Source organism: Schistocerca gregaria, chromosome 2 (assembly GCF_023897955.1).
Source record: "Schistocerca gregaria isolate iqSchGreg1 chromosome 2, iqSchGreg1.2, whole genome shotgun sequence".
Lineage (NCBI taxonomy): Eukaryota > Metazoa > Arthropoda > Insecta > Orthoptera > Acrididae > Schistocerca > Schistocerca gregaria.
In genome coordinates this window covers 1,054,433,901-1,054,460,402 of record NC_064921.1, presented here as the reverse complement: position 1 = coordinate 1,054,460,402, position 26,502 = coordinate 1,054,433,901, and the positions used below count along the sequence as shown (strand labels likewise).

The window sequence follows — 26,502 nt, the reverse complement described above, 5'->3', positions numbered from 1 at the left end:
TCGTTCCCATAAGAAGCACCAAAAATGGATAAAGTGTTTGTCACCATCCTAGTGAAGATACCGTATGGTCAAATCCTTGATCCAAATCACTGCATTCTTCTTAGTACATGGATTAAATGCATATCTGGGATAAGAAGGGATGTCGTAGTCACTGATGTTACAGTCATTCACTGAATGAGGGCCAACATCAGATGTATCAACCTCCACCCACCACGTCAGACCCACATTCCAGACAGTGTTCATCCATGTAGCTAGATGGCCAGGGGACCAATGGAAAATCTGCCATACGTATGGAATGGAATCTGGCGATTCATATATTTGTCGTTGATCACCACATACTGGGCATCTCTGTCATGCATCGAGAAAAGCGCTGTGCACTGAACGCCAGGCCACCGACTGGTAACTAAGGGTAGATGGCTTTTGGTTGGATTTTGCGGATGGCCTCACATCATCCTGCAGTAAACATCGTGGACCGTCTCCAGCCGCTCACTTGGCAAGTCAGCTTCGACAAAACTGAATTCCACAAAAAACTCCTTACGGTGAGACAGTGTTGGGGAAATACGCGCCGCTGCAACTCGTGGTTCGTGAGAGCTGGGGGTCAGTTCTTCAATCAGAGTTCCCGAGAAGCTGCATTGCTGGCGAGTCTACATCTCCATCAACATGATGGCATCTAAAGCAGCTGCTCCAGCCCGCACATTGACCATTCTGAGACCTCCCTATGTGGTACGGAGAGTGAGTGTACCTTATTGCACTTTGATGATCATTCCCACACTGATGAAGTAACCAACGTGTGTGATGTTGTCTTCAGTATCGGTATCCGGCACCTGATAGACGTCTACTTAGGTCACGTGCTAGAGCACATTCAAAGATTGCAGCAAGTTGCTACGGACATCCATAGATATGATTTGTAAGAGACAAGTACGGTGTGCTGTCCGTCGACAGTCATGTGTAAAGACAATGCCCAAGCGTGTAATCATGTTCTGAAGTGGGTGTGGGGCCAAGCTCCCTTCTGGGAGGCCGCTGCCGATGGCCATTTCCCCAGACTGCTACATTTTCAAGTGGCTTCTGGCTGTGGCACGGTTCTGGCCAATCCAATGCAGTGATCTTTGGTCTTTGTCTGGTACATGCACTAAAAACACCACATCGTCCGCATATGCATGGCAGACAAAGGTAAGATCTCTCAACGAAAACACTAGCAGTCGGCATCACAGTCCCACTTGTTAGGTCGGTCACTGCTGCTACAATGGCAGGTTATCAAGATACAAGTGAGTTTGAACGTGGTGGTATAGTCGGCGCACGTGCGATGGGGCACAGCATCTCCGAGGTCGCGATGAAGTGGGATTTTCCCCTACGACCATTTCATGAGTGTGCTATGAATATCAAGAATCCGGTAAAACATCAAATCTCCGACATCGCTGCGGCCGGAAAAAGATCCTGCAAGAATGACTGAAGAGAATCGTTCAGTGTGACAGAAGTGCAAACCTTCCTCAAACTGCTGCAGATTTCAATGCTGGGCCATCAACAAGTGTCAGCGTGCGAATCATTCAACGAAACAACATCGATGTGGGCTTTCGGAGCCGAAGGCCCACTCGTGTACCCTTGATTACTGCATGACACAAAGCTTTACGCCTCGACTCGGCCCGTCAAGAGAGACATTGGACCATTGACGACTGGAAACATGTTGCCTGGTAGGAAGAGTCTCGTGTCAGATTGTATCGAGCGGATGGACGTGTACGGGTATGAAGACCACCCCCTGAATCCATGGGCCCTGCATGTCAGCAGCGGACTGCCCAAGGTGGAGGAGGCTCTGCAATGGTGTGGGGTGTGTGCAGTTGGAGTGATATGAGACCCCTGATGCCTCTAGATACGACTCTTACAGATGACTCGTACGTAAGCGTCCTGTCTGATTACCGGCATCCATTCACGTCCATTGTGTATTCCGTGGGACTTGGACAATTCCAGCAGGATAATGCGACATCCTACACGTCTAGAATTGCTACATAATGGCTCCAGGAATATTGTTTTGAGTTAAAACACTTCCGCTGGCCACCAGACTCCCCAGACATGAGCATTATTGAGCATATTTGAGTTGCCTTGCTACGTGCTATTCAGAAGAGATCTCCTTCCACTCGTACTCTTACATATTTACCGACAGCCCTGCAGGATTCATGGCGTCGGTTCCCTCCAACGCTACTTCAGACATTAGTCGAGTCCATCCCACGTCATGTTGCGGCACTTCTGCATCCCGGCGGGAGTCCTATACGATATGTGGCTTGTGTACCCGTTTCATAGGCTCTTCAGTGTATAATAACGTACCAATATGAGAAATCGAAAAAATGGCTACAGGTCAGCGTGGCAGAATACATCAGATTAAAGAGATATAAGACAAAAATACAACCAAAACTGTGTGATTCTTGAGTTTCTCCCGGCGTATTTAATAATCAAAATATCCACGGGTGTACTGCCGGTCTATAGTGTCCAACGGACACAATATTTCGGCGATCAAACATGTCGCCATCATCAAGTGAACTGACGGACTGAGCTCCTGTGAACGCGCCGGCACGGAGATCCGTACGCTATGGCTGCTCAGGGGGAACTGGGTTCGGTCGCGTCGGCGGCCGATTTAAATACCCTCCGCCCGCGGCGCGCTCCCTCCGCCGTCCGCGCCCCGCGCCACGGTAGCGCGGTGGAACAGATTGCGACGGCGTCTGAGATGACGTCGGTGTGATGGCTCTGTCCGCCGTGGTCGTCACAACTATGCGTTTGCTCGATTTACTCTTCATTAACCCAATCGCCAGCCTTGCTAAGATTGTAGCCACAGTCACGGTTTATGAGTTCGTCATTGGTGCGAATTTCGATGGCCTCTCTAACAACGCTGTCCCAGTATCTCGACGTCTGTACCAGAATCCTCGTGCGCTCATGTTCCATAGCGTGATTTTCCGACAAACAATGTTCAGCGACCGCCGACTTGCTCGGATACATCAGTCGAGTGTGCCTCTGGTGTTCACGGCATCGATCCTCGGAGGTACGCATCGTCTGACCAATACACGACTTGCCACATTGACACAGAATCTGGTATACGCCGGCCTTCCTCAAACCGAAGTCATTTTTCTCGCTCCCCACCAGTGCACGAGTTTTATTCGGAGGACGAAACACAGTTCCGACCCGGTGTTTCTTCAGAATGCGGGCGATTTTCCCCGAGAGTGCGCCTGTGTACGGAATAAATGCAGTGCCTACCTCCTCCCTCGTGACTTCATCCATCTCAACTGGTTGTGATGCAGTGGTTGGGCCACAACAAGACGAGGGTTCTTCTCAAGGACGCAGATTGACCGGAGGGTGACGCTAAGAAATTGTTACCCCAAGGTCCGGTACCGCCTAGACTACATGGACTCCCTCCCGAAGGTTCACATAGAGGGGGTACCTTTACGCTCCATTGTCAGTGACATCAGGGCACCTACATATTTGTTGGCCAAATACCTGACGGGAATATTAAGTCCTTATGTGGGTAAATGCCCTCATCACATCCGTAATTCCGTGGATTTTGTTAAACGCCTTGATAGCTTCAGGTTGGATGAGTCAGATATCATGGTGAGTTTTGACGTCGTTTCCTTGTTTACGAGGGTACCCCTGCGAGAGTCGCTAGAGTTGATTGGTCAGAGGTTTGACGAGAATACCACTGAACTTTTTAGGCATGTCTTGACTTCCACGTATTTTCTTTTTAATGGAGAATACAACGAACAAACGGAAGGAGTCGCCATGGGTGGCCCACTCTCACCGGTGGTAGCGAATTTGTACATGGAGAACTTCGAGGAGGAAGCCCTGTCGTCATCCGAATGGAAACCTACTTGCTTTTTCCGTTACGTGGACGACACGTTCGTCATCTGGTCACATGGTATGGATAAACTCCTTGACTTCCTTACACATCTAAACTCCATACACCCCAACATCAAATTCACTATGGAGACTGAAACGGTGGGTAAATTACCTTCCCTTGACGTCTTGGTCAGGAGAAGGGCTGACGGCACCCTAGGTCATGGGGTGTATCGAAAGAAAACACACACTGATCTGTATTTGCACGCAGGCAGCTGCCACCATCCTTCACAGAGGAATGGCCGCTATCGACAGGGGATCGCAAGTTGATTCCGTATTTCTAGATTTCCGGAAAGCTTTTGACACCGTTCCTCACAAGCGACTTCTAATCAAGCTGCGGAGCTATAGGGTATCGTCTCAGTTGTGCGACTGGATTCGTGATTTCCTGTCAGGAAGGTCGCAGTTCGTAGTAATAGACGGCAAATCATCGAGTAAAACTGAAGTGATATCAGGTGTCCCCCAGGGAAGCGTCCTGGGACCTCTACTGTTCCTGATATATATAAGTGACCTGGGTGACAATCTGAGCAGTTCTCTTAGACTGTTCGCAGATGATGCTGTAATTTACCGTCTAGTAAGGTCATCCGAAGACCAGTATCAGTTGCAAAGCGATTTAGAAAAGATTGCTGTATGGTGTGTCAGGTGGCAGTTGACGCTAAATAACGAAAAGTGTGAGATGATCCACATGAGTTCCAAAAGAAATCCGTTAGAATTCGATTAGTCGATAAATAGTACAATTCTCAAGGCTGTCAATTCAACTAAGTACCTGGGTGTTAAAATTACGAACAACTTCAGTTGGAAGGACCACATAGATAATATTGACGGGAAGGCGAGCCAAAGGTTGCGTTTCATTGGCAGGACACTAAGAAGATGCAACAAGTCGACTAAAGAGACAGCTCACACTACACTCGTTCGACCTCTGTTAGAATATTGCTGCGCGGTGTGGGATCCTTACCAGGTGGGACTGACGGAGGACATCGAAAGGGTGCAAAAAAGGGCAGCTCGTTTTGTATTATCGCGTTATAGGGGAGAGAGTGTGGCAGATATGATACACGAGTTGGGATGGAAGTCATTACAGCATAGACGTTTCTCGTCGCGGCGAGACCTTTTTACGAAATTTCAGTCACCAACATTCTCTTCCCAATGCGAAAATATTTTGTTGAGCCCAACCTACATAGGTAGGAATTATCATCAAAATAAAATAAGAGAAATCAGAGCTCGAAGAGAAAGGTTTAGGTGTTCGTTTTTCCCGCTCGCTGTTCGGGAGTGGAATAGTAGAGAGATAGTATGATTGTGGTTCGATGAACCCTCTGCCAAGCACTTAAATGTGAATTGCAGAGTAGTCATGTAGATGTAGATGTAAATGGGGTACTTAAAACTCTAGTACATAGGGCGCGCACTATCTCTGACACAGAGAGTCTACCCCAGGAATTGGAACATCTGAGAACTGTTGTTGTTGTGGTCTTCAGTCCTGAAACTGGTTTGATGCAGCTTTCCATGCTACTCTATCCTGTGCAAGCTTCTTCATCTCCCAGTACCTACTGCAACCTACATCCTTCTGAATCTGCTTAGTGTAGTCATCTCTTGGTCTCCCTCTGCGATTTTTACCCTCTACGCTGCCCTCCAATACTAAATTGGTGATCCCTTGATGCCTCAGAATATGTCCTACCAACCGATCCCTTCTTCTGGTCAAGTTCTGCCACAAACTTCTCTTCTCCCCAATCCGATTCAATACTTCCTCATTAGTTATGTGATCTATCCATCTAATCTTCAGCATTCTTCTGTAGCACCACATTTCGAAAGCTTCTATTCTCTTCTTGTCCAAACTATTTATCGTCCATGATTCACTTCCATACATGGCTACACTCCAAACAAATACTTTCAGAAATGACTTCCTGGCACTTAAATCTATACTCGATGTTAACAAAATTCTCTTCTTCAGAAACGCTTTTCTTGCCATTGCCAGTCTACATTTTATATCCTCTCTACTTCGACCATCATCAGTTATTTTGCTCCCCAAATAGCAAAACTCCTTTACTACTTTAAGTGTCTCACTTCCTAATCTAATTCCCTCAGCATCACCCGACTTAATTCGACTACATTCCATTATCCTCGTTTTGCTTTTGTTGATGGTCATCTTATATCCTCCTTTCAAGACACTATCCATTCCATTCAACTGCTCCTCCAAGTCCTTTGCTGTCTCTGACGGAATTACGATGTCATCGGCGAACCTCAAAATTTTTATTTCTTCTCCATGGACTTTAATACCTACTCCAAATTTTTCTTTTGTTTCCTTCACTGTTTGCTCAATATACAGATTGAATAACATCGGGGATAAACTACAGCCCTGTCTCACTCCCTTCCCCACCACTGCTACCCTTTCATGTCCCTCGACTCTTAAAACTGTCATCTGGTTTCTGTACAAATTGTAAATAGCCTTTTGCTCCCTGTATTTTACCCCTGCCACCTGCAGAATTTTAAAGAGAGTATTCCAGATGTATTTTCACATCTGTCAACACCTGCATCTTTGGGATTGGAATTATTATATTCTTCTGGAAGTCTGAGGGTATTTCGCCTGTCTCATACATCTTGCTCACCAGATGGTAGAGTTTTGTCAGGACTGGCTCTCCCAAGGCCGTCAGTAGTTCCAATGGAATGTTGTCTACTCCAGGGGCCTTGTTTCGACTCAGGTCTTTCAGTGCTCTGTCAAACTCTTCACGCAGTATCGTATCTCCCATTTCATCTTCATCTACCTCCTCTTCCATTTCCATAATATTGTCCTCAAGTACATCACCCTTGTATAGACCCTCTATATACTCCTTCCACCTTTCTGCTTTCCCTTCTTTGGTTAGAACTGGGTTTCCATCTGAGCTCTTAATATTCATACAAGTGGTCCTCTTTTCTCCAAAGGTCTCTTTAATTTTCCTGTAGGCAGTATCTATCTTACCCCTAGTGAGATAAGCCTCTACATCCTTACATTTGTTCTCTAGCCATCCCTGCTTAGCCATTTTGCACTTCCTGTCGATGTCATTTTTGAGACGTTTGTATTCCTGTTTGCCTGCTTCATTTGCTGCATTTTTATATTTTCTCCTTTCATCAGTTAAATTCAATATTTCTTCTGTTACCCAAGGATTTCTACTAGTCCAAGTCTTTTTACCTACTTGATCCTCTGCTGCCTTCACTACTTCATCCCTCAAAGTTACCCATTCTTCTTCTATTGTATTTCTTTCCCCCATTCCTGTCATTTGCTCCCTTATGCTCTCCTTGAAACTCCGTACAACCTCTGGTTCTTTTAGTTTATCCAGGTCCCATCTCCTTAAATTCCCACCTTTTTGCAGTTTCTTCAGTTTTAATCTATAGCTCATAACCAACAGATTGTGGTCAGAGTCCACATCTGCCCCTGGAAATGTCTTACAATTTAAAACCTGGTTCCTAAATCTCTGTCTTACCATTATATAATCTATCTGATACCTTTTAGTATCTCCAGGGTTCTTCCATGTATACAGCCTTCTTTTATGATTCTTGAACCAAGTGTTACCTATGATTAAGTTGTGCTCTGTGCAAAATTCTACCAGGCAGCTTCCTCTTTCATTTCTTTGCCCCAGTCCATATTCACCTACTACGTTTCCGTCTCTCCCTTTTCCTACTACCGAATTCCAGTCACCCATGACTATTAAATTTACGCCACCCTTCACTATCTGAATAATTTCTTTTATTTGATCATACATTTCTTCAATTTCTTCGTAATCTGCAGAGCTAGTTGGCATATAAACTTGTACTCCCGTAGTAGGTGTGGGCTTCGTATCTATCTTGGCCACAATAATGCGTTCACTATGTTGTTTGTAGTAGCTTACCCGCATTCCTATTTTCCTATTCATTATTAAACCTACTCCTGCATTACCCCTATTTGATTTTGTGTTTATAACCCTGTAGTCACCTGACCAGAAGTCTTGTTCCTCCTGCCACCGAACTTCACTAATTCCCACTGTATCTAACTTTAACCTATCCATTTCCCTTTTTAAATTTTCTATCCTACCTGCCCGATTAAGTGATCTGACATTCCACGCTCCGATCCGTAGAACGCCAGTTTTCTTTCTCCTGATAACGACATCCTCTTGAGTAGTCCCCGCCCGGAGATCCGAATGGGGGACTATTTTACCTCCGGAATATTTTACCCAAGAGGATGCCATCATCATTTAATCATACAGTAAAGCTTCATGCCCTCGGGAAAAATTACGGCTGTAGTTTCCCCTTGCTTTCAGCCGTTCGCAGTTCCAGCACAGCAAGGCTGTTTTGGTTATTGTTACAAGGCCAGATCAGTCAGTCATCCAGACTGTTGCCCCTGCAACTACTGAAAAGGCCGCTGCCCTTCTTCAGGAACCACACGTTTGTCTGGCCTCTCAACAGATACCCCTCCGTTGTGGTTGCACCTACGGTACGGCTATCTGTATCGCTGAGGCACGCAAGCCTCCCCACCAGCGGCAAGGTCCATGGTTCATGGGGGGGTGGGGGGAGGGGGGTACTCAGAGTGGCAGATCCAACGTGCTCTCCGCCCAACCACTGCATCACAACCAGTTGAGATGGATGAAGTCACGAGGGAGGAGGTAGGCACTGCATTTATTCCGTACACAGGCGCACTCTCGGGGAAAATCGCCCGCATTCTGAAGAAACACCGGGTCGGAACTGTGTTTCGTCCTCCGAATAAAACTCGTGCACTGGTGGGGAGCGAGAAAAATGACTTCGGTTTGAGGAAGGCCGGCGTATACCAGATTCTGTGTCAATGTGGCAAGTCGTGTATTGGTCAGACGATGCGTACCTCCGAGGATCGATGCCGTGAACACCAGAGGCACACTCGACTGATGTATCCGAGCAAGTCGGCGGTCGCTGAACATTGTTTGTCGGAAAATCACGCTATGGAACATGAGCGCACGAGGATTCTGGTACAGACGTCGAGATACTGGGACAGCGTTGTTAGAGAGGCCATCGAAATTCGCACCAATGACGAACTCATAAACCGTGACTGTGGCTACAATCTTAGCAAGGCTGGCGATTGGGTTAATGAAGAGTAAATCGAGCAAACGCATAGTTGTGACGACCACGGCGGACAGAGCCATCACACCGACGTCATCTCAGACGCCGTCGCAATCTGTTCCACCGCGCTACCGTGGCGCGGGGCGCGGACGGCGGAGGGAGCGCGCCGCGGGCGGAGGGTATTTAAATCGGCCGCCGACGCGACCGAACCCAGTTCCCCCTGAGCAGCCATAGCGTACGGATCTCCGTGCCGGCGCGTTCACAGGAGCTCAGTCCGTCAGTTCACCTTATGATGGCGACATGTTTGATCGCCGAAATATTGTGCCCGTTGGACACTATCGACCGGCAGTACACCCGTGGTTATTTTGATTAACTATAACTGTACTTACGGACGATTTATTACAATATATCTAAAAATTAAACACTAACACAACAAGAGGTGAGGCATGGCGCGAGAATGATGGCAACTGTTGGGAGCGGTACTCATGTATAGAGTCGTCTTAAAGAGCAAAAACATGTTAGTATAAGACGCTTAGTTAGGATTAAAGTGATAAACGCAACCGGAATAGTGATGTACAGGTATAAGATGGTTGTATGTTGTATGTTAACCGGGGACCCAGAAGCGACGGAGAGGCTCCGTCCCCGCCGCAGCCGCAGTGGTCCACAACCCCACGACGACTACCGCAGTCCACTTCACCCCTCCGCCGCCCCACAGCGAACCCAAGGTTATTATGCGATTAGGCCCGGCGGTGGACCCCCCAGGGAACGTCTCGCACCAGACGAGTGTAGCCCCTATGTTTGCGTGCTAGAGTAATGGTGGTGTACACGTGAGTGGAAACTATTTTGCGCAGCAATCGCCGGCATAGTGTAGCTCAGGCGGAATAAGGGGAACCAGCCTGCATTCGCCGAGGCAGATGGAAAACCGCCTAAAAACCATCCACAGACCGGCCGGCTCACCGGACCTCGACACAAGTCCGCCGGGCGGATTCGTGCCGGGGACCAGGCGCTCCTTCCCACTCCGGAAAGCCGTGCGTTAGACCGGTCGGCCAACTGGGCGGGCACGTATAAGATAGGACTCGGCATCCACACAGTACCGGACGTAATAAAAATTTGCGACAAGGTAAAACGAGCCACGAATTTGGACTAAGGAAAGCGAGTGAAGAAATTAAGCCCATGTGCAGTGTATGGGAGCCCTGTAGTTGGAGTACAATAGGATTAATGCGATGACTGAGTTGTTGAAACGAAATGAAGTGAACTGTTTTAGATACACGAGAGTGTTACCTTTTTATGTCACTGAATATAGTACTGCAAAAAAATTAGTTTTCTCAGCAAATGCGTAAAAGTCAACGTGACAGAAAGTATGACAGTAAAAAGATAAAAAATAAAAATGCAACGAAATCAGGGAGTACTGATAGGACGTTAAAAAATATCAAAAAATTGGGCGCTAAGACGACGACAGGTGAGGGTGGCAAGAAGAAGGAGGCCACCGATGCCTGGCCTCGTCTTCAGCAGTCAAAACAAGATCTTAGCATGAAAAGCTTAGTCAGAATAAAACTGTTATAGACAGCAGGAGTAGCAGGGTAGATGCACGAAACAGAACGATGCGACAACCGTTATAAGAGTAAGTAAGAAGTAAAAGTGGCTCTAAATTAAAACTAAGCTAAGTTGAGCTATAGTTTGCATAAAATCGCTGTGAGACAAAAGGGCCATTGGATGTATCTGAACACATTGAGGTGTATTGACCACAATTTTATTGTTCCAATACGCCTAACGCATTTCTACTCTAAGTGACAACATTAAATATTTTCGTTTGAGAATGGCGTAGTGTCGAAATGAGTCAGACGTATTGGAATAACAAAAGTACAGTCAGCCATTTCAAAATGTCCATACAGCTCAGTGTGTGATCTGCCCTAAAGAGTTTAGTACCTGCTATTATACTTGTGGTCTTCGTTCATACTGTACTACTGAACAAGTCCAGAGAGATTTGTTCTCGCTTTTGCGCTTGTGGTCTGTGTTTCTCGTACCACTATACTGTACGGTGGGAGTCATCCACTGCTGCACAGAATGCACGCTGTGGGTGCATTTCATTTTTAAAGTGTTGCTGTTGAGTGTAGTGGACTGAACGCTTGCGGAATACGCTGTCACGATGGTATTGTATGGCGAATCTCGGCGCAGCGGGACTGCACCTCGTCAGTTCTGTGTAGACCGTCTTCCCTAGCGCCACTCCCTGCTTGCTACAGTGTACGAGCGCGTTTCCGAGGGAATACACTCATCATCAATAGAGACGACTGTTCTCTTCGACGGCGGCGCCGCACTCCGAATTTGAAGAGTCTGTACTCCGTGCAGTGGAAGAGAACGCAGCGACAGCATGGCTGGCAGTCTAATGTGGTTCACAAAAGCGTCTGGCGCGTTGTGCATGAGTACCACCCCTTCCCCAACGCAGCCAAGAGATTTTGCGTCATAAAGTCGGTTCTTGCTCCATCGTGTGGACAGTTCCCACTTCCCACGGCGGATCCTTTTCAAAGATGAAACCAAGTTCACCGGTCAAGATCTTCTCGGCTCCTACAACATTCCTGTGTGGGTTGATGGAAAAGCGTATGCTGTGCGCCACCAGGGATTTCAGGAGCGATATGGCGTGAAGATTTGGACAGGGAGCCATACCTCCTTCCACCACATCTCAGGGGTGCCTCGTACTTACGATTGCTGTACGGCGTACTGCTTAGGCTCTTGGACAATGTTCCTCTGCATTGGAGTCAAAACATGTGGTTTCAGTACGATGGCACGCCATCTCATTTCTCACATGTGGCTCGAGATGTTCGAGATCACAACCTGTGGGGTCGCATGAGGTCCTGTATTTACGACAGCCCTGTGGCATCCGAGGAAGATGAACTGGCGCGGTTGTTGCTGCGGCAGATGATGGAGGACCAAGGATTGGCGATCGTGTGTGCCGGAACATGTTACAGAGGTACCGTATGTGTGCTGACGTTGGTGGCCGGCACATGTAACCCTACTTGTAGGTGAACCCAAACGAAATGCAGCAGGAGTCATCGATCAAAAGTGTGTTGTGGCATTTTGTGTTTCGTAACCTTCTTGGTCCCCACTGCAAGTCCTCGATGTAATGGGAGTTTAATTACAGCCTATGTGAAAATATCCCTTCCCTCCTGGTTTGTGTGACACATCTCTGCGGCAATGCAGCAAAAATTAACAAACCAGCTACTCTGCAGAAGCAACGAGGACGAATATCGGCATCTGCCTGACATGATTTAGAGAAGCAAGGAAAAACTCTTACAAATTTCAGTCACATTACTTTACTGGTGGGTCACTTCGCCTGGATCTTACAAGAAAACGCGAGCCAAAGGTGTCGAAGAGTGCGTTTCAGAATTCGTTGAACAGAAGTTCAAGTAGTATGGGAATCAGGCAGTAGCAGTAATCTGGAACATAGTGGATGGTTCAGCCCTCAGAATAATATGTACTCCTTATCTACTAAGACAGTCATAAAAGATAAAAATGTCACATATATATGCAGATTGAAGCGACGAATGAAAATTTGCACAAGACCCAGTATTCGAACCTGTTCCTTCCGCTCGCGAGGCAGATGCGCTACACGGACTAATCTAGCACGCCTCCCTCCTCACACTAAACTACCACTCGCCCCTCAGCCTGCTTGGTATCCCCGTAAACTCGAACAGCACTGCACTGGACTACAGAGTCTCTCCAACCGTATTGGAAAGGCACCTCAGCAACGAACGAAACGGGGGAGCCTGAGGCATGAATGGGACAAAGGCGTGCTGAGTTACCCCGTGTAAGTGTACACAGCCACTGTGCCAGACCGGCGTATTGGTTAGTGCTCCCGCCTAGTGAGCAGAGCAGGAGACGCAGGTTCGAAAACTGCCCTCGGTGTAAATTTTCATTTGTCCTTTCAGTCTGCTTATAAGCATCGTAGATGTTTGAGACTTGAAAAGGTGGTTAGAACCATATAATTTCATTTGAAAATATTGTATGGTTCCTCTAATGCTATTTTTGTTTTATATAAATTGTTCAAAGCTTTAGTCATTTGTATAGGGTGTAAACGGTATCAGCTGCCAAAAAAATTCTATTAGGAAAACACAAGTAACTATTGATTTAAAACGTCTGCTAACATGTTTGCACATTTCCTTTGGCTATCTCAGAAAAAAAAGCAGATTACCGGGGGACAATGTTTTTGGACCAGTAGACATTGGGCAGTGTGCGCGGATTAGACGTGACCTATGTAAAAATTATGCACAATAGACTGGGAGAAATCTTTAAATAAGATCTAAACAATATTGGGTGCCTGCCCCACCCCCTTCCCCCAACACAGGTGCAAATATGTAAGCAGTCGGTCCGTGTTATTTACCGCTGTGCGTACTGACTTTGGCCTGCGTGACTGAGTCATTGTAACACGCCAATCGGGGACTGTCTTCCGTTACCTGCGCAGACGTTACTGCAACTTTGTTAAACGTTAGAATGGGAGGGGAGTCTACTATCGCTGAACTACGCGATACTCATTTAATTTACGGGAAGGCAAACGGTGTTGATAGAGCAGCTGTACGAATTTTTCGAGAACGCTTCCCACAACGAAGACTTCCTGCACGAACGACATTTGTTCCTGTTCATCAAAGAATTATATCATAGTTCTCTACTTCTACTCGATTATTTTGCTGTTCATTGGTAATAAAATATAGTAGCTTTCTTTAACTTTTTACATTTAATTCTGTATGCGAAACATATTGTTTGTTCTGATATGTTTTCGTTTCATTATTAAATAAATCATGACAGAATACGACTTACGAATACGTATTTAATTTGCATAGGTTGAGAGGTGCTGTCTCTTTCCGAAGGCAGAGACCCACAACATCGAGAATGTACAATGGAAGCTGAGGAACAAATTCTGGTCCGCATCAACGAAACTCTCACTCAGAATACTAAAGGCGTCACCCGCCGCGTGGGTGTGTCGTTCATCACACTCTGAGGCAGAAGCCAGCGTCCGCGGTCCCACCACGTTCAACGCGTACAAACGTTGGAAGGGCAACATCTCACACCGCGACGAGAACTGTAAGGGTGGTTTTTGGTAAAAAGTGCGCAGCATGATTTTATAAGCAAAATACTCGTCACAGATGAAACGTGTTTCCAATCGCGAGAGAATAACTGACTTTCATAACATGCACACTTTGAGTCTACACAATCCGCGCCAAGTAGCACCAAAAAATTTTCAGCGCTCTTTTCCGTAGATGTGTGGGAGGGTGTATTGGATGATTACATTATTGGTCCTTACGTTTTACTTGCCCAGTTGACTGGTAACAGTTACCGAACCTCTCTAAAGGAAACACTGCTACCAATCTGATTAGAAGATGTTCCGTTAGCCGTGCGTAATAATACCTGGTTCCTCCAAAATAGTGCTACGAAGATTTTGTAATAGACGCTTTCCAGGACGATGAATAGAACGTTTTGATCCACGTCGATCGCAAGCGCGCCTTCCTGATTTCAATCCGCTGGATTTTTACTTTTGAGGCCATATAAAGGAACTTGTTTACCCTCAGCAGGTAATTTGGAAGAACTTACCCAAAAGTTTTTCGATGCTGCTAATACAAAAATGGCAAATGTGGACGTGTGTACGAGTGCGACGAAACTGGGTTCCACATAATGAAGCGTGCATCGAAGCGAATGTTGGGCATTTTGAACACTTATTGTAGTATGGGTGTAAGAGGAAACAAAGTAATGTGAGTTTGATTTTCGTTACGGTACTATTGTAATAAAGCACTCCGTCTTCACTCCACAAGTGGCCTACCGGGACCATCCGACCGCCGTGTCATCCTCAGTGAGGACGGTACTAATGTGCAAAAAGAAAATAATCTGAATTCAATTTTCGTTACGCTAATGTTGTAACAAGAGGGCACAGTTCGTTATATTTAATGCACTACGAATTACGTGGTAATTGGTTTATTTTGTTCCACGAGAAACACGTTTTATTCAATTTAGCCTTTTTTTTCTGCCACGACAACCCAAATGACTGTTTACATTGCTTGTTTCGGTAGCACTTGATCACCGCGACGCGGTGCTGTAAACGTCGAATCTTTGCGCTTTTGCGGATCGTCCGTTACCTTCCTCTGGCCTACGCATCGATCGCGGTAACACATAAGCAAGGTCGTGCATTGTCAGTTGACACCGTAAACAGAAATGCGTGTGCTGTCACTTCTACAAATACCTGTCTTTTACGAATACAACAATAGAGAACACTTGTAAGTAGGCTGTTCAGGTTTCATATTGGTAACGCCACGTAGCGCTCTGTATGAAAATCACTGGCTGTGTTCTGTGCATTCTGTGGCTGGTTTGCATTGTTGTGAGAATATTCGTCATTGTAGTGTTGGGCAGTTGGCTGTTAACAGCATGTAGCGTTGCGGAGTTGGAGGTGAGCCGTCAGCAGTGGTGGATGTGGAGAGAGAAATGGTGGAGTTTTGAGTGCGGATGATCTGGACGTGTGTCCATCAGAGACAGTACCTTTGTAAGACTGGATGTCATCAACTGCTATATATTATGAGTTTTGAACACTGTTAAGGTAAATACATTGTTTGTTCTCTATCAAAATCTTTCATTTGCTACCTTTGCCTATCAGTAGTTAGTGCCTTCAGTAGGTTCAATCTTTTACTTATCTGGCAGTAGTGGTGCTCGCTGTATTGCAGTAGTCCGAGTAACGAAGATTTTTGTGAGGTAACTGATTTTTGAAAGGTATAGTTTAATGTTAGTCAGGGCCATCCTTTTGTAAGGGTTATTGAAATTCAGATTGCGTTGCTCTAAAAATATTGTGTCTCAGTTTAGTGTTGATCAGAATAGCTAAAGAGCGAAATGTCTGAGTACGTTCAGTTCTGCTCAGCTGTTTGAAAATCAAATAATGTGAGAGGTTTATCAGCACAGTAATTCACAATTTTTTCTAAGGAGACGTTTCATACATTATACAACGTTATTGTATTACACCTTTTTTGTCAACCACACTGAGATATACCGTGTGTATAATCTTGACAGCCTTTACCGTTTACACCCTGTATATGGACGTAAAATGTCTACGAGATATGAATGGAAGCGATGTAGACTAAATATGTTCTTTTTTGTATGACACGTGTCATGACTAAAAAGTTTCAGAAAATAAATTCGTTTTAATGTCTTGGATATGTCATCAACGGAACACATTTAAAGCATTTATTTGGAATGGACAGAAAACATAAACAGTATTCTACATCACTCCTCCTTTGAATGTAGATACGTGTTACACTGACGAACATGAAAATCGCTACGTTCATCGAAAGCTCTCTCTAAAAATAATTGTACCGCAGATACTTTTCACTCCAGCGACAATAACGGGACCACAACGATGACCGTCCACACTGCTAGGAAGGCCGAAACAGATGGAGATGGAGAATGACATTTCTGCGTCTGAAGGCCGTTCGAAGCGTCAACAGGTGTGAGAGGTCGCATAGAGCTTCGTAAAGCCACTGCAGCCAGGACACTTAACGTGTATGTAGACAAAGGAGGCCGCAGTAACGTAAGTTGGAAGGTGGAGCAATCCGTTGGTTGTATGTCCTACTGGACGAGTATCGTTCACAGCAGTCGACAGAGTCTGGTGTTTCTTACGGTCACTGGGGCGGTTCTGAAGCCCACTGCTTGCTGCTGCCCACCAGCGCCGTGCACTGTGCAGCATTATAATGCACGCCTCCACACATGCAGGCGCATTTATGAGGCTCAACGGTGGATAGAGAGAATTCCTTAAGGGCGTTAAATGTCCAGAATTTATAAGTCGTTTGTTCCACTGTCAGTCGTGACTCGGGCTAGAACTATCCACTCACGTTTCTGCGTCAAGTGTACCTAAGGAGTGCAGTGTAAAACTGTGACATGGACTGTCTTATCGAATTGTGGCCAGCATCTCCGTTAACGGGCGGGGATGCTACAACTCACTGAATTTGTACATTGAGATCTGTGTTTACGTTACACAGTATTACAACTATCAAGTTCTTTCCATTAATTATATTTTCCTTCGGTGTGACACACGGTCATGACGGGTAGCGTAAGTATCTCCCAATGAATGTAACGTCTTCCACGCCCATTAGCGTGTTTGGTGAAAGGAAAACCTCATTAAAATGGTTACTAATAAGAAGACGGGAAATTAATAGACTACTGGCCATTCAAATTGCTACACCAGGAAGATGAAGTGCTTCAGACGCGAAATTTAACCGACAAGAAGAAGATGCTGTGATATGCAAATGATTAGCTTTTCAGAACATTCACACAAGGTTGGCGCCGGTGGCGACACCTACAACGTTCTGACATGAGGAAAGTTTCCAACAGATTTCTCGTACACAAAGAGCAGTTCACCGGCGTTGCCTGGTGAAACGCTGTTGTGATGCCTCGTGTAAGGAGGAGAAATGCGTACCATCACGTTTCCGACTTTGATAAAGGTCGGATTGTAGCCTATCGCGATTGCGGTTTATCGTATCGCGACATTGCTGCTCGCGTTGGTCGACATCCAATGACTGTTAGCAGAATGTGGAATCGATGGGTTCAGGAGGGTAGTATGGAACCCCGTGCTGGATCCAAACGGCCTCGTATCGCTAGCAATCGAGATGACAGGCATCTTATCCGCATGGCTGTAAAGGATCGTGCAGCGTCAACAGATGGGGACGTTTGCAAGACAACAACCACCTGCACGAACAGTTCGACGACGTTTGCAGCAGCATGGACTATCAGGTCCGAGACCATGGCTGCGGTTACCCTTGACGCTGCATCACAGACAGGAGCGCCTATGATGGTGTATTCAACGACGAACCTGGGTGCACGAATGGTAAAACGACATATTTTCGGATGAATCCAGGTTCTGTTTACAGCATCGTGACAGTCGCATCCGTGTTTGGCGACATCGCGGTGAACGCACATTGAAAGCGTGTATTCGTCAATGCCATACTGGTGTATCACGAGGTGTGATGGTATGGGATGCAATTGGTTCCACGTCTCGGTCACCTCTTGTTCGCATTGACGGCACTTTGAACAATGGACGTTACATTTCAGATGTGTTACGACCCGTGGCTCCCCTGCGAAACACTACATTTCAGCAGGATAATGCACGACCGCAAGTTGCAGGTCCTGAATGGGCCTTTCTGGATACAGAAATGTTCGACTGCTGCTCTGGCGAGCACATTCTCCAGATCTCTCGCCAATTGAGAACGTCTGGTCAATGGTAGCCGATCAATTGGCTCGCCACAATACGGCAGTCACTACTCTTGATGAACTGTGGTATCGTGTTGAAGCTGCATGGGCAGCTGTACCTGTACACGCCATCCAAGCTCTATTTGACTCAATGCCCAGGCTTATCAAGGCCGTTATTACGGCCAGAGGTGGTTGCTGTGTGTATTGATTTATCAGGATCTGTGCACCCAAATTGCGCGAAAATGTAATCACATGTCAGTTCTAGTGTAGTATATTTGTCCAATGAATACCTGTTTATCATCTGCATTTCTTCTTGGTGTAGCAATTTTAATGGGCAGCAGTGTAGAATTAAACTGCGGTCAGAATTTGTACACTGGCGTATGGATAAGAAAGGCAAAAATCTATGAACTGTATTTACATCTGTCTCTGGAGCCTGTGGTCCCGTCTTTCTTGCATTCCTCGGACACCAGCTCTCCACGGCTTGCCTGCATCAGTAGATGGATCACATCGGGGCGAACAATTCCGTGCTTCTCTCGCGTATGAATAGTCTCGTACACCATGGATTTGAAGAACTCCATCGCTTTCCGGTCGAAGAATGATATGCCCAGCAGCTGAAATACACACGGAAATTAGGACACGTTTCGAGAATTAAGGTAGCACATAACGATCAGGTAACAGCACTGACCTGCATCAGCTTAGGGGATGTCATGAAGCCGCCGGCGACGAGCGATCCGATGTTGGTGACGTCACGACCCATGCGGTAGAAGGTGTTGTCTGGTTCTGACAGCGAGTCCACCTTCACACCGAATGCCGTGGTCGCAATTACATCGTTGGTAACACGGGTGAAAAAGTCCTTCATCTCCAAAGTTAGCAGATCCCTGTCGCCAGAAGAAGCTTGAAGAAAATACACAATACTGATCAGCTTCTTGTTCTGTGCAAATTGACGGCCACATACCTCCTTCATTTCCATTCATTCTTGGAGAGGACGTTGTGCAATAAAATCCAGTGTTCTGCAACATTTACGGAAATTATAATATGCGATTTTCGATTTATAGTAGTCCTCTGCCTGTCGAACTTCCTTTATAACTTTAACCAACCTTTTGCCGTTGGAGTCTTCTTCATAAGTTGGCTTCCCTCTTTCGTAGCTCTACACCGAAAGAAAGAAGCCAACAAGTGAGGCTACAGTGACGGAAAGAATTAGTGTACGCGATGAAGAGTTTCTGTTACTTTAAACACGATGTTTCGATGTACACACTTCACTATCAGGGCTGTTCATATTATTGTAATCAAAAACAAACCTTAAACCTTGCATTCGCGAATTTTGAAACACGTATAAATTTGAAATTTCATTTCTGTACTCACGTCTCAAAATACTGTTCGTCGTTTTAACGTAAGACGAAGAAATAACGATCTTGTAAAAAGCAGCAAATCATTTTGTGAACAAATTTATTTAGATCACTGCATCGTGAATTGTTGACTGACAATGGATAGATGCAAACGACACGTAAAAATTGAAAAACTGACGTCGTAAGTTGTAAAACCGTTGCATAAAATGGTTCAAATGGCTCTGGGCACTATGGGACTTAACAGTTATGATCATTAGTCCCCTAGAACTTAGAACTACTTAAACCTAACTAACCTAAGGACATCACACAACACCCAGCCATCACGAGGCACAGAAAATCCCTGACCCCGCCGGGAATCGAACCAGGGAACCCGGGCGTGGAACGCGAGAACACTACCGCACGACCACGAGATGCGGGCAAAAACCGTTGCATAAAACTGGATAGTATTATATAACGTCTTCTCGAGGAATCAAAGAAGTTATGATAGAATTAATTTTGAACAAAAACAGTGATTCATGCAGAATTCAAAACATGATTACTGGTAGATTACGGTTGGTAAAAACGTTTGTTTTCACTCCGACCGTAAAAGTTCGTTATGCTATTGTACTCTTTCACTTATAATGTTGGTTTGTATTGAAAATATCACCAGCAGGAAGAGAATTTTAATCATAAAAATAAGCACAAAATCAGCTTTCGCACTTCCTCTAACGACATGTAATCGCTTTAATGCCACTCTCGTGGAAGCACGTGAGGAGGTCTTGTAATCCCTCTCATATTTACTCTGAGCGGCCGCCTGCAACGCGCGCTTAGTTTTCAGTGGTGCGTGTACATACATACGACTGTAACAGTCTATCGCTATTGTCGAGAAAAAAATTAAGACGCCAAATGCAGTGTTATCGTGTTAAATTGTCTCTTCTTGAAGTTTTATAGAGAAATACTTTTTTTTCAAAAATGTTCTGTATTAGAAGTAAAAAATATGTGCGTTATTAGATTACGATATCTTCAAAGTGTGTTATCTTACGGAACAAATACAATATACTTCTCTGGGCGGTGATGTTCTTTGATGTTGCACGGATTATCGGCCCGGCACACAGTTTTAATCTGCCAGGAAGTGTCATGTCACCGCACACTCCGCTGTAGAGTGAAAATCTCATTCTAGAAACACCCTCCAGGCTGTGGCTAAGCCATGTCTCCGCAATATCCTTTTTTCCAGGAGTGCTAGTTCTGCAAGATTCGCAGGAGAGCGTTTGTGAAGTTTGGAAGGTAGGAGACGAGGTACTGGCGAAAGTAAAGCTGTGAGGAAGAGGCGTGAGTCGTGCTTGGGTAGCTCAGTTGGTAGAGCACTTGCCCGCGAAAGGTAAACGTCTCGAGTTAGAGTCTCGGTCCGGCACACGGTTTTAATCTGCCAGGAAGTTCATTTAGCCGTGCTGTCTCTATAGCTGCAGTCCATAATTGCGAAAGTACTGCCAATGCAAGATTTTAAACGCGAACTGATCTCTCGATTATGTCCCATAAATGTTCGATGGAAATCATGTCGGGCTATCTATGTGGCCAAATAGATCACTCGAACTGTCCAGAATTTTCTTCAAGGCAGTCACGAATAATTGTGGCCCGATGCCATGGAGCATTGTCGTGGAAATATGAAGTCCATGAATGGCTTCAAATTTTCTCCATGTAGCAGATGATACACGTTTCGGACCCAGTCCATTCTATGTAAACACTGTCCACACCATTATGGAACCACCACCAGCTTGCTCAGCACCTTGTTGCAACTTGGGTCCATGCATTCGTGGGGTCTGAGTTACACTCGAGCCATACCATCAGCTCTTACCAAATGAAATCGAGGCTCATTTGACAAGGTCACGGTTTTCCGGTAGTCTAGGATCCAACCGATACGGTTACAAGCACAGGAGAGGCGCTGCAGACGACGCGGGTTCTGTTAGCAAAGGCACTCGCGTCCGTTGTCTGCTGCCACAGCCCTTTAACGGGACATTGCACCACACTGTCCTTACGGATACGTTCATCGTACGTCCCACATTTGTTCCTGCGGTTATGTCATTCATTGTTGTTTGCCTGTTAGCAGTGACAACTCTACACAGAAGTCGCTATTCTCGGTCATTGTGAGAGGTATGCGCGAAATTTGGTATTCTCGGCGCACTCTTGACATTGTAGGTCTCGGAATATTGAATTCCCTCACATTTCCGAAACAGAATGTCCACTGTGTCTTTCTCCACAACCATTCTGCATTCAGTCTGTTATTTCGGTCGTGCGACCATAATCACGTCGGAAACATCGTCACATTAATCCTTTGAGTGGTGGCCGACGTACTGCCGTTCACACCTTGTGTATGCGACACTGCCGCCCTCCGTACATATGCCAACCGCTGGCTCATGACGTACGTCACCTCAGCCTTGTTTCGAGATACAGCTTCTAAAACGTCAGAACCATGTTGTAGTTGACGCTTTGTTGCATCTACCGCAAGACTGACTGATCTTTCGGATTTAACAGGACAAATAACTGATTACAGAATTTTGTTTATGAAAGACACACCAGACATGTCTGGAACCGCGCGACTACTACTGCCGCAGGTTCTAATCCTGCCTCGGGCATGGATGTGTGTGATGTCCTTAGGTTAGTTAGGTTAAGTAGTTCTAAGTTCTAGGGGACTGATGACCTCAGAAGTTAAGTCCTATAGTGCTCGGAGCCACCAAAGACACACACTACAAACAATGCTATTTATATATGTGTAACAACATGGCTACATTACAAGATCCAGATCGGGGGTGGCACAAAATAAAGATTCTCCAGGCGCAAAAGCCACCTCAGAAAATTTACAGCACTAGAAAATTCAAAGAACAATTTTTTTTCTACAGGCGTAATCTTGTTAGTGACAACTGGTGTGTGTGCATTGCAGGTACTTGCAAAGAAATTTTAATTTGACGTACTCATTACGATGCTACAAAATGTTGTGGTTGTAGAGGAAGGAACAGAAGGCAGGATTAAGACAAAATATAGGCTCGGTATTAGCAATGGTTGAGGAGAAAGACTAATTGAGTTCTGCAAAATATTTCAGCTTTTAATTGCGAATACTGTGCTCAAGAATCACAAGGGGGACGAGCGTACTTGGGAAAGGCCGGGAGATGCAGGAAGGTTTCAGTTGGATTACACCATGGTCAGGCAGGGTTTCCCAAATCAGATACTGGACGGAAAGGCGAACTCAGGTGGAAATATGGACTCAGATCACAATTTTGTATTTACTATAATGGTGGAGGTTAGGCCGAAGTTCAAGAGACTAGTCAGGAGCGATCAATGCGCAAATAATTGGGATACGAAGAGATACCCTTGAAGTTCTCCGAAGCCGTAGATACTGCGATAAAGAATAGCTCAGCAGGCACCTCTGTCGAAAAGGCAACCGCAGGAGCTGGAAAGAAAATCTTGTTTGCCAGGAAGATAGCTGCGAAGAAACTGAGGTTATCAGAACCAATACTTCAACTGACTGTCGAAAGAAGGAAGTAGAGAAATACAAGTCACCTAGGAACGAAAGGAGTAGGAAGTGCAGGGACGTTAAAGCGAGATGGCTGCGTGAGGAATGTGAAGAAATCGAAGCAGACGCGCTTGTTAGGAGCACGGACGCCGTATACAGAAAAGTCAAAACGAACTTTGGTGAAGTTAAACGCAAGGGTGGTAACATCAATAACCCATTTGGAATTTCACTGTTAAATACAGAGGAGACACTGGATATGTGGAAAGAGCACACTGAAGACCTCTGTGGTACAAAGAGAATCAAGAGTCGAAAGAGAAGAGATGGGAGATTCAGTATTAGAATCAGAACTCAGAAGAGCTTTGAAGGACTGAAATTCAAATAATGCAGAAGGGACAGATAACATCCCAACGGAATTTTTAAAATCACTGGGAGAAGTGTCAACAAAACGACCACACACGTCGACTGCGGTTGCCTTTTCGACAGAGGTGCCTGCTGAGCTATTCTTTGTCGCAGTATCTACGGCTTCGGAGAAAAAGCATTCGACAATGTAAAATGGTCCAACGTGGTCGAAATCCTAAGAGTACAGGGATAAACTATAAGGAAAAATTGATAGTATACGGTATGTACAAGAACCAAGGTGGAACAATGAGACCAGAAGACAGAGAACCCAGCGCTCGCATTAAAAAGATGTAAGACAGCTACATAGTGTTACGCACCCACCGTTCAATCTATACCTCAAAGAAGCAATGACGGAAATAAGACAAGGGTTCAAGAGTAGTATCAAAGCTCACGGTGAAAGAAAATCAGCAATAAGTTTGGCTGTTGACATTGCTATCTTCAGCGAAACTGAAGAAGAATATTACTGCATTCGTTGAATGGACGAACATTGCAATGGGTAGAAATGTGAATTTAATGTAAACCGAAGAAAGACTAAACTAATGAGAAGTAGAAGAAATGAGAACAGCGAGAAACTTAGCATTAGAATTGGTGATCATGAAGTAGAGGAAGTTAAGGAATTTCGCAATCTGGGAAGCAAAATAACCCATGATGGATGGAGCAATGACATAAAAAGTAGACTATCGCTTGCTAAAAGGGCATTACTGGCCGAGAGTAGTCTGTCAGTATCAAACATAGGCTTCAGTTTCAGGTAGAACTTTCTGAGGAAGTACGGTTGGAGCACAGCAGCATTGTGTGGTAGTGAAACATGTCCTATGGGAAAACCGGAACAGAAGAGAATCGAAGCAGTCGCGATGTGGTACTAAGCAGGAATGTTGAAAATTAGGTGGAGTGACAAGGTAAGGAATGAAGATGTTCTCCGCAGAATTGGTGAGGAAACGCTGACAAGAAGAAGGAATAGGATGATTGGACATATGTTAAGACATCAGGGACTGACTTCCACGGTACTGGAGGGGGCTTCAGAAGGTAAAAATTGAGGACGTAGGTTGCAAGTGCTACTCTGAGATGAAGAGATTGGCACAGGAGAGAAATTCGTACCCGGCGGCATCAAACCAGTCAGAAGACTGATGACAGAAAAAAAATTCCATCAGCCCCATTAGCTACGTAACTACAAGTAAGACAGTAAATTGTATAACACGAGGAATATGTTTCAGTTTATAGTCGATGAACAACCGTCTGTCAGTGTGAAGTAAATACTCACCCTCGTAATCGGCAGCTTTCATAGCCAAATAGTCTGCTGCCTGATGACCGATCTCTGTCATCAAGGTGAACATGCTCTTCATCTTCATTGTAGTGAAAGCCGGGCTGAGTGTGGTCCGCATTCCGTGCCACTCCTTTCCTAAGGAGAGGGAGCAGGCCAAGTTTTGCGTAACTTACACACCGTTCAAAGAACTGTTTCAGCACCTGTGTTTCAGTCACTTTGCTACCAATAAATTTTTACTTTTCGAGGATGAAAACTATGACGTACTTTCCTTAATATTTGTGAGCAAAACATGGGAATCCAGGCGCAAATGGTTAATTCAGGAAATATTCAAACTATAAGATAACATTCGTAACTGGAGCACACTATAATTAGGGCAGAACGTACCGCTAAGCATTGAAAATTATTAGCGACAGGGCTTCTTAATTGCTGGAATGTTTTGATGCCTCATCAGTGACCTTTAAGATGAATAAAACTTACTGCACAAGTTAGATAGTTAATCACTAAGTTACTCGTTTTATAGATTGTAATACAATAAATAATATATGGAAAATACATACTAAATGCAGTAGTTTCGCATTTTAATTAAAGGAGTGCTCATACCACAATTTTAAATGAATTTTTTTCTGGATTTTTGGGATCATGGAATACACAGTTCATGAAGAAGTCACTACGCAATATATAGAGCGCTGACACAAAAAAGGATAGAAATTTAAAATGAGTAGAACACTAAAAATGGCAGTATTAAATACAAATAAGTAACATCAACCCAACTGGCTCTTAACTACTTTGAGGAACAGTATAAAAGGCGCACGTAAGGGTGCCTTACAGTTGAAACTCTGGACTTTATCATTCTAATTTCTCAGTTCTGCTACAATCCTGTTTAATCACTACGTGATAGTCATTGAAAAACTTATAAATATTTATGTGCAAAGTATAATTGCATCTATGAAGGGGGAGAGATTCCAGTTTTCATTTGAACTCTTTGGTTATGTAAAAAATTACTTTTGTAGGTAGGTTACCAAGACCTTTAGAGCTTTATACAACACGATTTTCTTCGAGAATGTTGGCTTCTCTAGGAAAAGACGCTGATTGTCTTTCCTTCAAGAGCTGTTCTTGTGAATATCGCCATTACCGTGAGACTGGTGTGCGTTCTTGACAGAAGAGTCACATGAGTCCGTACTGTGTAATTGCTGAAGCGCTTGAGCTAATATAATTTTGCCATTACTTTCCCTGAAGTTGTATTAATCCATTACTTTTTAAGCTTATTTTCGAGAACCATGTCTGAAGAAACAATGATGTCGTATGGGATTATTTTCCTTTCGTCTTTTTTTGGTATTTCCCAAGGGATAAGTTCATCCAGGTAAACTGCAAGATTGTTTGTCTTTGTAATTATTATCTCTTTCACTCCACGAAGTCTTTCATAATTGAAGTAACATGATTTTTGAGGATGATGCATGTAGAATTTAGTGTCATGTCCATGCAGTTGGTGACGATAGAAAGGAAAAGGTGAATAACTGTTTCAGATGGTAGCCTACTGTCCAGAAATAACCCAAGAGATGGGTCTTTGGTAGTATGCCCTTGCTCGGCAGTACGTCTTGGAGAGGTCCATTCTCCTTTTCCTGACAGCCAAACGACATTGGAGTTCACCTACTTATGTAGCATGTAAGCTGACAGGTTACCTGTGTAAACGAAAGGACCTGTGTGTTTAGCTTCAATGATGTTCTACGCTAAACATCTACATCTATATGGATACTCTGCAAATCACATTTAAGAGCCTCGTAATACCGTCCTGGGCTTTGAGGTAGAAAGTAAGTATTTTGAAACATACAAGCATGTGATGACAGGCAAAATGCTAAAAAATGGTTAATTTTCAGAAGTTCTGAAATCTTTAAAATGTGAAAAAC

The 26,502-nt window shown here is 44.9% G+C and overlaps 1 protein-coding gene across 1 annotated transcript in view; it reads right to left on the bottom strand.

Moving 5' to 3' along the window:
- The window catches only part of LOC126335583 (cytochrome P450 9e2-like), a 67,842-nt gene that overhangs the window by 29,140 nt on the left and 12,200 nt on the right, over positions 1–26,502 (bottom strand). Inside the window, exons 3-5 of the mRNA XM_049999015.1 lie at positions 24,596–24,733; positions 18,794–19,002; positions 18,527–18,719 (exon numbers count right to left, since the gene is read on the bottom strand). Coding sequence (XP_049854972.1) covers positions 18,527–18,719; positions 18,794–19,002; positions 24,596–24,733 — 540 coding nt within the window. The remainder of the gene's footprint in view (positions 1–18,526; positions 18,720–18,793; positions 19,003–24,595; positions 24,734–26,502) is intronic.